The sequence below is a fragment of the Trichosurus vulpecula genome, chromosome 1, assembly GCF_011100635.1.
Source record: "Trichosurus vulpecula isolate mTriVul1 chromosome 1, mTriVul1.pri, whole genome shotgun sequence".
NCBI lineage: Eukaryota > Metazoa > Chordata > Mammalia > Diprotodontia > Phalangeridae > Trichosurus > Trichosurus vulpecula.
The window spans coordinates 239899238-239915050 of record NC_050573.1 but is presented as its reverse complement, the minus strand read 5'-3'; the positions used below and the strand labels follow the sequence as shown (position 1 = coordinate 239915050).

Genomic DNA, 15813 nt, shown 5'->3' with positions numbered 1-15813 from the left:
GTTTACAATCTAATGGAGGAAACCAAGCAAAAGAATATATGCAAATCGAGCTATACACAAGATAAATAGGAAATTATCGGTGGAGGGAGGGCACTAGAATTAAGGAGGGCTGGGGAAAGCTTCCAGTAAAAGATGGTAATTTATTCGGGACTTTAAGGAAGCCAGGAGCTCTCAGAGGTCACAGTGAAGGAGAGTATTCCAGGCACGGGGGACCGCTAGAAGGAATGCCCTAAAGCAAGAGTTGGGATATATAGTGAGTGGAAGAGCCGGGAGGCCAGTGTCAGTGGATCCAGGAGGAAGGGTCAGGCAGGAAGGCGTGAAAAGCCAGGAAAGGTGGGAGGGCGCTCAGTGATGAAGGGTATTAAGCAGACAGCTTTGCACACTCTAACAAGGCACACAGAAGTCAATCATCAAGCTGAGCCACCTCCATCAGCCACACGCCAGGACTGCGCAGTGGGAAGCCCTGGGAGAACAGAGGGGGAAGGCTGCGAGTAAATCCTCCCTGTGCGCACCCCCAACACACGCCCCGGCCAGGGCATCCTACTCAGGGTCTCTTGGGAGCGGAAATTCCGCTTCTTTTTTGCCGCAGGAAGAGGAGTTGCCTAAATTAAAATAAAAAAGGCGCCAAGAAGGGGGCTGGGCTAGGCTGCACCGCTCCCCTGCCCGGGTCTGTTTCCCCGCGCTGCAGCCATGCCCGCCGCAGGATCCGAGCTGCAGAGCCATCTGGCCCCGGAGCCGAGAGCCGAGTCCCAGGATGCTGCCGCAGCCGCCGCCGCCAGCCCGGGCTCGGACCCCGGCTCCAGCCAGCAGCCCCGGCAGCACGGGGAGAAGCAGTATCTGGGCCAGATCGAGCACATCCTCCAGCACGGCTGCAAGAAGGAGGACCGCACCGGCACCGGCACCTTGTCGGTGTTCGGCTTGCAAGCCCGCTACAACCTCCGAGGTGGGGGAGAGGGGGAGGCCGGTCGGGACGGGGAGGGGGAGGGGACGGGCGGTGCGGCCTAGAAAGCTGCACGCGATCCGGGGCTGGGCGCCCGGCGCCCACGTGGGCCAGCCCCTCCTCCCCCGTCCCTATCCAGCTGACTTTTATTGAGCGGGATGATGGGGGAGGGGAATCAGCTCCAACTTTGGAGCCTCACTCTTCTGTAGCTTGAGATACCCTCCCCACCCCGGCGTAACCCCGATTACTGGGTGGCGGTGTGAGCAAAGCCCTTTGCAAGCTGTAAAATGCCGTGGGAATTAATGAACGTTAACTTTGAGGTCACTTGGGCTTTTTAAAATGCATTTTTTATTGAAATCTTGTGTTTTCAATCACCTGCCATGACTTAAATCACCCATCCTTGCGCCATCTCTTCCGAGAGACCCATTTCTCAGAATAAAGAAGGAAAACATGTAACCAACGTTGCAAAGGTCTGATAACGCGCGCCCATGGCGAGCGCCTCTGCGGCAGAGGCAGTGGAGGCGACCTCTTCTCTCACTGGAGGCCAAGCTTGGTCGGTGCAATTTCACCACGTTTCGTTTTTATTCCGATCGCCCTCGTTTTTGCAGAAACCGAAGTCTGCAGCGCCTGCGTGACCTGCTCAGTCGTTGTTTAGTGGATTATTCGTTTCTAATTCTTCGTGACTCCATTTGGGGTTTTCTTGGCCAAGGCACTGGAGCGTTTTACCATTTTCTTCAGTAGATAAAGGCAAACAGAGGTTAAGTGACTTGTCAGGGTCACACAGCTAGTAAGTGTCTGAGGCTGGATTTGAACCGAGGTCCGCCTGACTCCGGGGAGGGTGCTCTATCTACTTCCCCACCTAGCTATTTGCTCAATAGGAGCTAAAACTTTGCGGCATTGCAAAACTAACCATTTTAAAACTAAAGCTTTGCAGCATTGCAAAACTAACCATTTTAAAACTAAAGCTTTGCAGCATTGCAAAACTAAACATTTTAAAACTAAAGCTTTGCAGCATTGCAAAACTAAACATTTTAAAACTAAAACTTTGCAGCATTGGGATTCGAACCCCTATCTTAAGGACACCAAATCCAGGACTGTCCAGTGTACTAAAGCCAGCACATAGAGACTGGGGAAAGAACTGAGACTGGGGGAAGAACTGACAGACACCATCACTTTGCACTTGGGACCCAATTATAGGATCCTAGATTTAGAGCAGGAAATAATCTTAGATGTCATCCAGTCCAACACCTTCATTTTATAGATGCGAACCTTAGGCACAGAGAGATGACTGCGTGATTTCCTCAGTGTCATAGTTAATAGTATCTGAGGCAGAATTTGAACTCAGCTCTTCCTGCCTCTGGATCTAGCTCCATCCACTCACTATGCCATCTAGAGATGATGCTTACTTACCTCTGCTGTTTATTACTTGTGTGATCTTGGGCAAGTCGTTTTTAATAATAGCTAGCATTTAGATAGCTTTTTAAGGTTTGCAAAGCTCTTAACAATATTTTCTCATTGGATCCTCACAGTGACCCTGGGAGGTAGGTGCTATTATTATCCCCATTTCACAGATGGGGTAAACTGAATCAGGCAAAGGTTAAGTGACTTGCCCAGGGTCACACAGCTAGTAAGTGTCTGAAGCTAGATTTGAATTTAGCTTTACCTGACTCCATGTCTAGTGTTCGATCCACTGCGCCATCAGGCTGCCTTTAAATTACCTCGGTTTCTTCCTCTCTAAAATGAGAGGGTTGGACCAGATGGTCTTTAAAAGCTCTTCTAGTTCTAGTTCTAAGATTCTCTATGATCCTTTGGTTCCTTCTTTCCTAATGTGTAGCAGGGTCTCTCTGGTAACACATTCATAAGACTTACTCCCACTCCAGCCTCTTTTCTCAACGAGGAGACTGTGAATCTCTAATTATCAAGAAACATTTTTAAGCACCTACTATGTGTTAGGCACTGGAAACAAAAAAATGAAACAGTCCCTGAGATCATAATAATAGCTAGCATTTATATAGGGGCTTAAGGATTACAAAGTTCTGAATATATTATTGATTAATGTGTGTAAAATTCTTTAAGAAAGGACTCCCCCTCCCCTGGTCATAGTTTTGGGATTTGGTGGCCAAAGTAACAGATGCAATAGGAGTATATACCATGTGAGTAAGAAATGTAAAAATTGGAGCTGGAAATTTCATGCAGTACTTAAAGTAGAAGTAGAGAGAAGGCAATAACCAGGAGTATGCGTTTGTCAGGTCCTTTTCCTTTCCACCCGCTGCCCCTCGGTTTCCCAGACTAGTCATCCCTGCCAGTTTCACTCTTACCTATCACTGACACAAAGAGAATGAGAGACCCTCCAAGTGCCCTTTTCATCTCTATTCCACAAAGATACTTCAGTTCCATGAAAAGTCAGCGGTTCAGTCAGTCCCTCCACAATTACTTTGAGGTTATTGTTAACCAGGGAGATGTGTAGCTGTTGATAGAACAAGTTTAAACCCTGCCCTGCTCTGCACCTTTGGAGTCTGACTAACTGAGGCCTGTACCCCAGCACAAGGAAGGCAAGACATCACCCATGATTCCCAAAGGTGCCTAGAAGTCCCAGAGAAAAGTCTTTTGGAATACATGTTCCCCTTAGAAATCTGCTGAGACAAGTAGGAAGGACTGGATTTGGAGTTCAGGACTGCTGCTTAGGACCCTGTGATTTGGGGGAAGTCCGCTGAACTCTGGGCCTTCAATTCCTTATCTTTAAAATAAGGGGACTGAGGGGCAGCTAGGTGGCACAGTGGATAGAGCACAGGTCCCTGAGTCAGGAGGACCTGAGTTTAAATCCAGCCTCAGATACTTAACCCTTACTAGTGTGTGACCCTGAGCAAGTCACTTAACCCCAATCACCTCACAAAAAAAAATAATAAAATTGATAAAATAAGGGGATTGGACTAGATATAGCCTCTAAAGTTCTTTCCAACTATGCTGAGAACATTGACTTAAATAAAAATTATCTAACCCTTGCCAAATGCAAATGATGCTCATCCTCCAGAGATTGTAAAAAGTAGAGCAGACATTTCACGTGCATGGTATAGTTTAGGTTCTGTTCTGTCTAAGCAAATGATCTGAAGACATTTGGTACCCGTGAGCAGAGTTATTTAGATTTTTAATTTTTAATACTTTCGTTTGCCTTTAACCTAATTTCTTTCCAGCCCAGCTGGGCTCAGATTGAGCAAATTATCATTTGCGGGATAAATGGACTATGGAGTAGTGGCCCAGCCCTGAGTCTTTTCTGGTATCCACCATGATTCAGGGGACTTTGTCCTGGAGGGTGTTTTCATGGTGATCCACAATCATTTGAGCTAAAGAGGCAGCTTGTATGACACACCAGAACATGTTTTTGTTTCTGTGCTGGCATCCTAACCTTTCTTAGCAGAACACCCCCTATTGTGTGTGGCAGGTGGTAACAGGCTAGTTGCACTGAATCCACAGTTTCTTAGTTTGGATTTTGACTAATGTAGGTTGCATCAATGCTATGTGTTCCTGGAGGCCAGTGATTCTCTCGCCACACATTTTTGTAGCAGCACAGAATAGCCCTTTCAGGGTGGCCTCACTTTCTAATGTGATTTTTTGTGGATTTTTTTTTTAGATGAGTTTCCTTTGCTGACAACCAAGCGTGTGTTCTGGAAGGGTGTGCTGGAGGAACTGCTGTGGTTTATTAAGGTAAGTTATTTCTAGCTGGATGCCTGAAGTTCTCAGCTAATTTCTCTAAAGAACACAATGTTATTACCACTTTTGTTTTCCCTGATGTTAAACTCTATCTCACCTCAGGTATAGGCAGGAAGCCAGCGTAGTTATCTGCCCAGAAAATAGAAGCCCCAGAGGTGAGGGACTATGGGTGTGGAACATTACATATACTAGAAGACTGATGTGTTAGATTAGTTTTTCTGAGCTGTTTTTTTTTTTTCACAAGAGCTGGCTCCCCAGATAAAGGAGAGGAGAGACATATTTGGAAAAGGAGGCATAAGAAAGATATCAATAACTATTTTTAAGATAAAAAAGAAGAAAAATCTTAATGAGAAAGTATCACTATTCACAAGAACAGAATTAAAAATGGAGAAGATAGTCAGGTATAACTGGTCATGTGCCAAAACCTCTCTGACCTCTGCCTTCATCCTCCTCTTCCTCTCTGTGCTTGTCATATTCTGGCCCCTACCCACAAGCTGGGCAATTCTCACTCCTGGAGGCCATGGATGCTCTATGGAAGATCTAATGTATCTTCTCAGGTGTTGAGCTATTAAACTAACCCTAAAGCCCATTATCAAAAAGATTCAATTTCCTTATCTTTGACTCTAGAACGAAGACTCTAGCACTTGACTCAATAGCACTAAGCCAAAAATCTAGGGCAGCTAGGTGGAGCAGTGGATAGAATGCCAGGCCTGGAGTTGGGAAGACCCGAGATCATACATGGCCTCAGATACTTAACTAGTGTGTGACCCTGGCCAAGTCACTTAACCCTGTTTGCCTTAGTTTCCTAAGGAAATGGCAAACCACTCCAGTATCTTTGCCAAGAAAACCTCAGACAGGGTCACGAAGAGTCAGACATGACTGAACAACCCCTTGATGAGGAAGCTGAGGGAGGGAAAATTGATACTGCTGCCCTGCATCTCCTCCTGTGTCTCTTCCTCCTTAACTGTGGATGTCCTTGGTTCTCTGTTCTCAAGAGTCTTTCTCTGCCTTGGCAATTTTATCTGTTACGATGACTCTAGTTATCTCCTTCATGCAAATGGTCCTCCAGTGTCCTTATAATCTCTCTCCAGGCGCCATTCCTATATTTCCATTTGCCTGCTGGTATAACGCTTGGATATTGTGTAAACATCTCAAAGTCATCTGCTCTGAAACAGAACTCCTCATTCCCTCTCTGTCCCCAATCTGCTTTTCTTCCTATGTTTTTTTTTATGAAATACTCATTTTCTCTTCTTTTTAAAAAATTTTTCTTTCTTTTATTTTTAATTTATGGAATAAAACAAGCATTTCTATAACATAAAAAAAGATTGCATGAGAAACTGCAAATCTATTATGTACAGCTTGCTTTTCCTTTAAAATATATAATAATACTATCATGTAAATTTTTTTTCTTCCTTCCCTCCCATGGCTACCATTAGACACAAATGTGTGTGTGTGCATGGTATGTATGTAAAACTATTCTATACATACTTCTGTTTATCAGTTCTTTCTGTGGATGCAGTTAGCATCTTCCTTATGTCCTTTGCAGTTAGTTAATTTGGGTATTTACAGTAGTCAAAATGCCTTGGTTGCTCAAAGTTGTTGTTAAAACAATATTGCTGTTACTGTATACTACGTTCTCTCGGTTCTGCTCATTCCCTCTACATTATTTTGTGCCAGTCTATCCATTATAATCTATTATATCTTGCAAGTCTTTTTTTAAGATCATCAAGCTTATCATTTTTTATAGCACAGTAGCATTCCATCACAATCATGTACCACAGCTTGTTCAGCCATTCCTCATTTGATGGGCATCCCTGCAATTTCCAGTTCTTTGCCTCCACAAGGAGAGCTGCTATAAATATTTTAGAACATACAGGTTCTTTTCCTTTTTCGCTAATCATCTTTGGAAACAGACCTAGTGGTGATGTCGCTGAGTCAAGGGGTATAGGCAGTTTAATAACTCTCTGGGCATAATTCCAGATGGCTCTCCAAAATGATTTCAAGGCTTGTCCAGCGATGCCAGCCTCCTTGCTGTTTTCATATAGGACATTCTGTGTCTTGATTCTGGGTGTTTTCTCTGGCTATCTCCCATGCTTGGAATTCTTTCCCTCATCTCCCCTCTCCTGGCTTCCTTGATTTCCTTCAATTCCCAGCCAAAACCTTCTTTAAGAATCCTTTTGTGGTCCCCCTTAATCTCAGTGCTTCCTTCTGTTGATTGTCTCTAATTTGTCCTGTACCTGCCCCATTTTCACATAGTTATTTGCATGTTATCTCCCTCATTAGGCTGTGAGTTACTTGAGAGCTAGGACTGTCTTTTGCCTTTCTTTGTATCCCCAGTGAGTGCTCAGCACAGTGCGTAGCACATAGTAGGTGCTTAATGCATATTTAAAGACTAGACTGATTTGAAACCTGACTCTTCCCTCATCCTCCCCATTCCCAGTCCTGTTGATTCTGCATTGGGACTATCTGTCACATTTAGCTCTTTCCATCTCCTTCCCCTCCCCTCCCCCACTAGCACACTAATTTAAGCCCTTATTAACTCTCTTGTTTGCACTATTAAAACAGCCTCCTGACTGGTCTCCCTTTTTCTCCAGTCTCTCCATCACATTGCTGCTAAAAGTTTGTTCATTTTTTCACTCAGAAATCTTCAGTGGCTCCCCACTGCACACCAAACCAAATGCAGACCTCTTTTCGTGGCCTGTAAGGCCCTCCAGAAGGTGGCTCAACCTAGTTTTCAGGCTTAATGGGTACTACTCCTCTGAACACAAGCTACATTCCAGCCAAATTGTTAATGCTTATTCATTCCGTCATTTCATTCTATTCTCCTGTCTCTCTGTAATTTGCACATGTTGTTCCTCGGGCCTGGAAGCCACAGCTGGTGAAATTCTTTTCAAGGTCCACCGCCTTCAGAAAGCCTCTCCTTCCCTCAGCTGGAAGTGATCCCTCCCTCAGAAAGCCTCCCCTCTCCTCAGCTGGAAGTTCTCTCTCTCCTTTAATCTCCTTTTCCACTCTCATCTCTGATATGCATTTAATTATATTCTGATTGTGTAACCTCTTTGATAGCAGGGACCACAATCTTTCGTCACTGTATTTCCAGGGCCTCACAGTACTGGTAACACAGTAGGTGCTTAATAAAACTTGGATAGCTTGAAAGAAAAGATTAGAGAAATGGGAACTTTCAAAACAGGAAACTTTTATGAGAAAAGGATGGAGAATAGACTATTCTGAAGTTACTTGGAAGGTAGAAAAACTGTTGAAAGTGACAGTACTTAGAAGAACTGATGTGAGTCCAGTTTAGAAAAGGTGAGAGGTAAAGTAAGAATTGACTTTAAGAGAGAAGGTAATCTTTAAGCTGAAGGTATGAGTGAGGAGGGGCAAGAAATAGGAACTTGCTGTTGGGGGGAGGGGATATGTGGATATTTATTTCTTCCTTCTCTTTAGTTTACAGTTACGTGGCCCTTTTCACTCAGATAGCATTATCTCCTCTGGAAAATAGGAATAATACTATCTTCTTGACCTACCTCGCAAGGTGGTCTTATACTCTCTAAATATGCGAGTCATTATTTCATTTGATCCTTGTAACAGTCTTGTGGGGGTAGGTACAGTGCAATGCAGGTTTCATCCATATTATCCCCATTTTACAGATAAAGAAGCTTTGGATCAAAGAAATTAAGTGACTTGTCCAAAGTGATGCAGCAAGTGAACCTGCATGTAGCCCACGTCTTGTGTCTCCTAAGTGTGGTCCCACTGCACCATCCTGCCTCTCTCGGGAGCTTGAGAGATAGAGATGCATCTCTTCCCAAAGATGGGTGATGCCATCTTGCCAGGCCCTAGAGTGTTCTGACAGGTGTGTAAAATGACCTGCTTCTCCTAGGGTTCCACAAATGCTAAGGAGCTCTCTGCCAAAGGAGTGAAAATCTGGGATGCCAATGGATCTCGAGACTTTTTGGACAAGCAAGGGTTCACTACCAGGGAGGAAGGAGATTTGGGACCAGTGTATGGCTTCCAGTGGAGACATTTTGGGGCAGAATACAAAGAGATGAACACAGGTGAGGAGATGTGAACAATGAGTCAGATTTTCACATGTGTTGCCAAGGGTGTAGGCGTATTCTTTTATTTCAGACAAAAGTGTGGGGAAATAAGAAATGTATACTGGGGGATCAAAACAAATACTCTCAGTCTGTACCCACATGAGGTCTCCTGGAGAAATGCCTGTTCTAGGTTGTGTGAAGAAATGCCAGGGAAGCAGGGAGTAGCTTCTAAAGCTGAACCCCAAAGCATCTTCCCCAGGGGGTTTCTTTAAGGAGGGTCATAGATTATAGAGTTGGAAGGGGCCTCAGAGGTAATCTAGTCCAACCACCTCATTTTACAGATGAGGAAACTGAGGCCTGAGGTTAAATGAATTGCCTAAGATCACACTGAGCATCAAGGGGCATTTGAACCCAAGACACTGGGCTAACAGGCTCATTCCACAGACTCCTTTTTAAGCTCTGGGACCTTTTTTATTCATGGTTCTTGCCTTTTTCTGTTTCAAAGCTTTGCACACATCCCCACTCCATGAATCTCCCACCAAGTCCTATTTCCCAACAAACACTTTGCAGAGCTGAAACTACTGACCTTCCCTTGGTCCACCTTTCCCATCTTTGCTAGTCCATCTGGGAGCTCTCTCCATTTGCCTGTGTTTATCTCTTTACAGATTTATAATAATCTAAGTGTTTGACACATATAGAAATAATATAGAATTTGTTTTGCATGATTACGTCTAGTTGTAATATTGAGTTTTGTTTTTCTTGCCTTCTCAGTGGGTTGGGGAGGGGGATGGAGGGAATTTGGAACTGAAAATAAAATTGAATTTAAAAATATAAAATAACAATTTCTGTCCACAATAAAGCACTTGTCATCACAGGCTCTCATAAATTCCTGAGACTTGACCTGTCTGATCCTAGCCACTGCTACCAACTGTTCTACTTGGCATCCCTTTGAGGACATATTTTCCTTAATTTATCTCTAACTCTGGTGTCTTAAAAAAAAACCTCATAATCTTTTTTTGAAAAAAGTTTTTACAAATTCAGAGCCAATTAACAGCTGTTGGGTTACAGGGTAACAGGCAGGCATCATGTAGTGGGTAGAATAATACACTTAGAGTCAAGAAGACCTCAGCTTGAATCTTTAGCTCAGTCTAAGAAAGAACCTTCTAGCACTAGAGGAGGCTATTTCACGATTTCAGCAATTTTAAGTGGGAGGTTAAGGTCTGTTCCTTGCAGCTGTAAAATTCTACAGTCTTCTGTGTTCTCTTTTCTGCTGTTGTGCTATTGTTTATAAATATTTCTGGGACTTTCTTTCCTTCAGATTATTCCGGACAGGGAGTGGATCAGCTACAAAAAGTCATTGACACAATCAAAACCAACCCTGATGACAGAAGGATCATTATGTGTGCTTGGAATCCCAAAGGTAGCTACTCCCTAAAATAAGTCATAATCATACACCTGCCACCAGTGCTTGCTGGTTTTTTAAAAACATCAGAATTCATTTGGATTTAAACATTTAGGAAGTATCTAAAAATTAAATGTTGGTATATAGGGGGAGGGCTTTCTTTGAACCTCTGGCCGACCAGTCACCTATACAAAAGCATTTCTTAATAGTTCTGTTCTGGGAAGGCATCTTAACAGAGGGGAAAAAAAATTCAGAAATATTTAGAAACAGTAGGGTGAGAGCGCAAAGAGAATACTTAAGATTGTAGAATTTTAGAGCTGTAGGGAATGAACCTTAATTGTTGTTGCTGGATAGCTGATGTATAGCACACTGGCCTTGGAATCAGGAGGACTCGAGTTCAAATTAGGCCTCAGATACTAACCATGTGACCCTGGGCAAGTCATTTAACCCTGTTTGCCTGAGTTTCCTCATCTGTAAAATGAGCTGGAGAAGGAAATGGCAAACCACTCTAGTATCTTTGCCAAGAAAACCCCAAATGGGGTCAGGAAGAATCAGACTAAAAAATGACTCTACAACAAATTATGCACCAGGTACCAGGGGTACCAAGAGAAAAATAAAAGTCCCTGGTCATAAAGAGTTTATAATCTAGCAGGGTTAATATAGTAACTAGTTATCTTCCTCTTACTGCCACTGCAGCATCTAGGGGGCTCAGTGAATAGAGTTCCAGACTTGGAGTCAGGAAAACCAGAGTTCAAATCCAGCCTCTGACACTTAGCTGTGTGACCTTGGGCAAGCCACTTAATCTCTGCCTGACTCAGTTTCCTCTTTGTAAAATGGGGATAGTAATAGCATCTACCTTTCAGGGTTGCTGCGAGGATTAAATGAAATAATGTTTGCAGAGCACTTTGCAAACCTTAAAATGCTATATAAGTGCCAGCGATTATTATTGTCATGATTATCATCATCATGATAGGTAATTTTGAGACCAGGTTAGATAAGCAGTACAACACGCAGCTGGTGTGTCTTTTAATCCATCCTATCACATTTCATATTTTTAAGAGCTGTGCTGATATACTCTGACCATCTCCCTTTCCTCAGATCTTCCTCTGATGGCACTGCCGCCGTGCCACGCTCTCTGCCAGTTCTATGTCCTGAACGGTGAGCTTTCCTGTCAGCTATACCAGCGATCTGGAGACATGGGCCTCGGGGTGCCATTCAACATTGCCAGTTACTCCCTGCTCACCTACATGATTGCTCACGTCACAGGCCTGAAGGTAGAGAACTCTTCTCTCCTTAAGCACCAAACGAACCGCTGTGTTCTTCAGTGCTACGATAATCATGTATCACGTTTTGGGATCAAGTGGAGAATTTTACAATTTCTTTTAAAACAAAAGAACGAGAATTGTTTCATTCTTTACCTTCCAGTAAAATTGGGGACTAAATCTTTAATTTCCTTGTTGCTGTGTATTACAAGGAAAGACTTTGATGAGAGGCAATATAGTGGAGTGGACAGAATCCTAGATTGGAGTCAGGAAGATCTAGCTTCAAATCCTATCTCAGAGACACTAACCATGTCACTTAACTTTTGTCTGCCTCAGTTTCCTCCTCTTTAAAATGAGGATATTAATTGCACATGGATAACCTATACCTGATTGCTTATTGTCCCAGGGAGTGGGTAGAGGTGGGGGATAGATTTTGAAACACAAAACTTTAAATAAAAAATGTTTGTAAAAACCGGTTACTTCTAAAACTTTCAGAAAAAAAGAAAAATGAACTCAATCTTAAAAGGTTGTCATAAGGTAATATAGAAAATTAGGAGTCAAATATGCTTCTTGACTTGCTTAGTAAATATTAATTGATAAAAAAATAAAATGAGGATGTTGGACTTGACCTCTGAAGGATCTTCTAGTCCAAATCTATGATTCTATGACATTTTAATAGGAAGAACAAGTCTAAAACAAGCATGGTAAGTTCAAGACTTATTAAAGTGCCTGGAATGACTTGTATTTTTTCAAACTGAGTTGTTTAGGACCCTTTGTTTTGGAAAAAGTGGATTTTGTACTCTGTAATGCGTTTTCTTTGTTCTGAGTTTAAATTAACATCATTACTGCTTTGTTTCTTCTCTCTGTATTTTAGCCAGGTGATTTTGTGCACACTCTGGGAGATGCTCATATATACTTGAATCATGTTGAGCCACTGAAAATTCAGGTGAGACAATTTTTCTGAGTGTGTGCATGCATGGGTATATGTATACCTTGTATACGTATATATATATATATGCCAGTAATATTTTTTTTGCGCCAGTCTTGTATACTGTGACCTACTAATGCCCTCTGTGAGTTTTTCTTTCACTCTCTGGGTTACTTGTTATTCCCATTCTTCCAAATATGTAGTTTCTATGATTTGCATCACTAGGGGAATACCATAGTGAAGACATCAGTCCTTGCAATAATGAACAGTTTGGCATCATGGAAAGCTCTACCTTTTCCATTCACTATTACTAGCATCACAATTGTCCAATAATTCTATAATTTATTTCTAAAATACAGACCCTGAAATCAATTTGTGTTTTGGAAATAGGGAATAAAGTTTATAAAAAATGCTCTTAGCCCATCTATGCAGGAAAGCCAGTGGATAGGTACCTACAACAGGTCCTTGCTTATGTAAGAAGGAAAAGAAGTATTTATCAAACACTTAATATGTAGTAGACACTGTGCTAAGTAGGAGCTATCACTGTTCCCATCTTGTAGTTGAGGAAACTGAGGCCGACAAGTAAAGTGACTTGTCCAGGTCATGCAGCTAGTAATTATCTGAGGCTGGATTTAATTAAGCTCAGGTCTTCCTGACTCCAAGCCACTTAGCACTTCTGCCGTGTAGAGACTTAGTTTTTACTATATGTGCTGTATTGCTACCCTGGATGAAATATGGAATCTATGTGATGGTTTCCCTTACTGAGCCACTGAAAATTCAGGTGAGTCATTTTCTGCTGGTATGTAGTGGTAATCTGACTTCTACTTTTTGACTTTACTTTTAGCTTCAGCGAGAGCCAAGACCTTTCCCTAAGCTCAAAATTCTTCGAAAAGTTGAAACCATTGATGATTTCAAGGCTGAGGACTTCCTGATTGAAGACTACAACCCTCACCCAGCTATTAAAATGGAGATGGCCATCTAAAGTAGCCTGATGCCCAGCTGAAAATGTGTTCCATCTTTTCCAGGATACTATGCAGACTGTACATTGTTGCAAAGCCTCTTTGTTTTGGCAAACAGGATGTAATTTATATCACAGAGAAGACATGAAAAAGGGTTAGGAGCGGAGAAAATCTAATTCACACTGTGACATAAACACAGGTCCTCAGAGATCAATTATCTTATACACACACACACACACACACACACACACATATATACACACACATATATATATATATATATACACATATATGTATATGTATATAAAATGATGCGATCTGAAATAAGTCCACAAACTACCTGACAACTTTAGCAGAAGTGAATGCCATCATTCCAAATGTATGGAATGGTTATAAACAAAGCAACAGTTTTTGTCTTATGTAATTATTAAAATAAAGCGGTTCTCGCATTCCGGAGTAGGTTTTCTTATTCTCTAATGCAGTACAGCTGTCTCACTACACACGAATTCTCTAGTCCCTAGGAGATCTCAAACTATCTATCTCCATCAACAGATGCTTTATGGAGCATTTACTAAGTGCAAAGCACTGAAGCAGGCAAGGTACAAGACAACTAAAAAGTCAGTACTTGACTTTTTTTCCCATTTAAAAATTTATTAGCATGTAAAATTTTTGTCACCAAGAAAGATGGGAAATACACACGTTGCTACACAATGAATGCATATAGACGACAAAGCAAATAATCTGTGGAAGTCACTCGTAACATACTTTACGTATAGAATTGTACTTCCTGAAATGTGTCTATGTCACTTTTTACAGATGAGTTTCACTATTGGTTAGCTTTGCTTGTTATAGAGTCTGAACTGAATGAACCATGTGGCCATCAAATTCTACTGGCTTTAGGAAAATATTCCCTTCTATAATAATCCTTTCTGGATTTCAGAAGTTTCCTTTTTTTCCCTAGGGAATGGATGGCATATAGGAAATAAGAGTTTCAGCCAGGTGGAGTCATGAAAGCTGCTGGTTCCAGCAATGTCTTTGGGCCTGGCCTTGCCACACAGAGGCCTGTTCTTATGGTGTATGTACCTAAGGCAGGGCCCAGAAGAGCAGAGTTTTGATGGGAACTTTCTTGGATGGGGGAGAGGGGGACAAGGGAGGGATTTCACATGGCCTAGCCTTGTCCCCACAAACATCCTGCTTTATTTGAACCGTATTTATCTTTTCAAAACAATAATGGGTCACAACGGTACCTGTGTTCTAGAGTGACACAGCCTTGACTCCAGTGGTCTAGTGCTTGGGTATGCTCGAAGCTACTTTATTCTGGGGAAGAGAAGGCCAATAAGGAGCTTTTGGGCATAAGGATGCTGGTGCCCTTTTGGAACATGCTCATTTTCTTTGGTCTCGAATTGCCTGCACAGGAGAATCCCTGCCATCAAAGAGACTCCAAATGCCACTCCTACAAGAAGTCTGCCCTCACCTCCAGACTCGTTATTTGTGCTCACCCCTTTGAAAGTAAATGTTTTGTGCTGACTTCTCTGTGTTTGTGTTGTTTCCTCTCAAAGTATATAAGCACCTGGAGGGCAAGGTTAGGTTTTTGTCTTTGTAGTCTCTCAGCATCCACGGCACACCCAGGGCCTGGCCCAGGACTCAGGCCTGGCAGTACCGTTCTCTCTTCAGGGCCTAGCCTTCCCCACTTCTATTCTTTCTCATCTACTACTGTGGCTGTGTATACTGTGCGGGACAGCAAGTCAGGGCCCGTTCTCATTCTGCCTCCTCCCATCTAGTTCTTTGACTTGGGGCCAGTCACTTCCTACTCTGCCTAGATTTCTTCATCTGTAAAATGAGGGCATTAGCTTGGACCTAGAAGACCTCTACCTCTAAAATTCTCTAATTCTGTATCATTTCATTACCCTTAACCCTACCCCACCCCCCATTATTTGGGGTTACTTGTAGAGTTAGTGTATATTTATGGACTACTGAATAAATGTCATAAGATATACTTGACCTTTATCTGCACAATAAATTTTTAAAATGTTAGCATTTTTCTTAGTATAAAATTCAAGCAAGCAATATTGCAATATGGAACAAAACTATGGAAATTTCCCATAACTTCCCAAGCTCCCTTGCTATGATTTAATTAGGGAATTGTAATGAATCTTTCCATCTAGACCTGCCTGATTTACCCATTCAAATACAGGGTGTTTCCTGAAGTCTGGACACAGCAAAAACGCATATTTTCAAGAAATGAATGAAATTTTCAACAACATTTTATTTAATTGGAATATTAACAAATAACATCTTCAATATGATTTCCATCATTTGTGATGCAAAGGTTGATGCGCTTTGCAAGATTCACATGAACTCGATGCAATAACTCCACATTGCCGTCAGTTTTAGCACATTAACTCTTTCTGTGTTCAGTCAAGTGTGCTGCATCTGTGATTTTCACTGAGTACGCCTGCTCCTTTAGCATACCCCAGAAAAAGAAGTCAAGGGGCTAAGGTCTGTTAACATTCCAAATATTTCAAAATATGTATTTTTGCCTATGTGTCCAGACTTTAGGGACACCCTGTAGAGTTGCCACTT

General features: G+C 42.3%; 1 protein-coding gene across 1 annotated transcript; it reads left to right on the top strand.

Moving 5' to 3' along the window:
• Positions 1-460: 460 nt before the first annotated feature.
• On the top strand, positions 461-15743 carry TYMS (thymidylate synthetase). Its single transcript, XM_036753402.1, has 7 exons — positions 461-943; positions 4569-4642; positions 8523-8697; positions 9998-10099; positions 11180-11355; positions 12218-12289; positions 13116-15743. The coding sequence occupies exons 1-7, from the start codon at positions 691-693 to the stop codon at positions 13251-13253; spliced, it is 990 nt and encodes a 329-aa protein (XP_036609297.1). The 5' UTR covers positions 461-690; the 3' UTR covers positions 13254-15743.
• Positions 15744-15813: the final 70 nt, after the last annotated feature.

What these genes read in the sequence shown, in the direction of transcription:
- TYMS (XM_036753402.1), top strand. Translation starts at nt 691, where the DNA reads ATGCCCGCCGCAGGATCCGAGCTGCAGAGCCATCTGGCCCCGGAGCCG. An exon ending in CTCACGTCACAGGCCTGAAG is followed by an intron (nt 11,356 to 12,217) that starts GTAGAGAACTCT and finishes TCTGTATTTTAG; the next exon opens with CCAGGTGATTTTGTGCACAC. An exon ending in TTGAGCCACTGAAAATTCAG is followed by an intron (nt 12,290 to 13,115) that starts GTGAGACAATTT and finishes CTTTACTTTTAG; the next exon opens with CTTCAGCGAGAGCCAAGACC.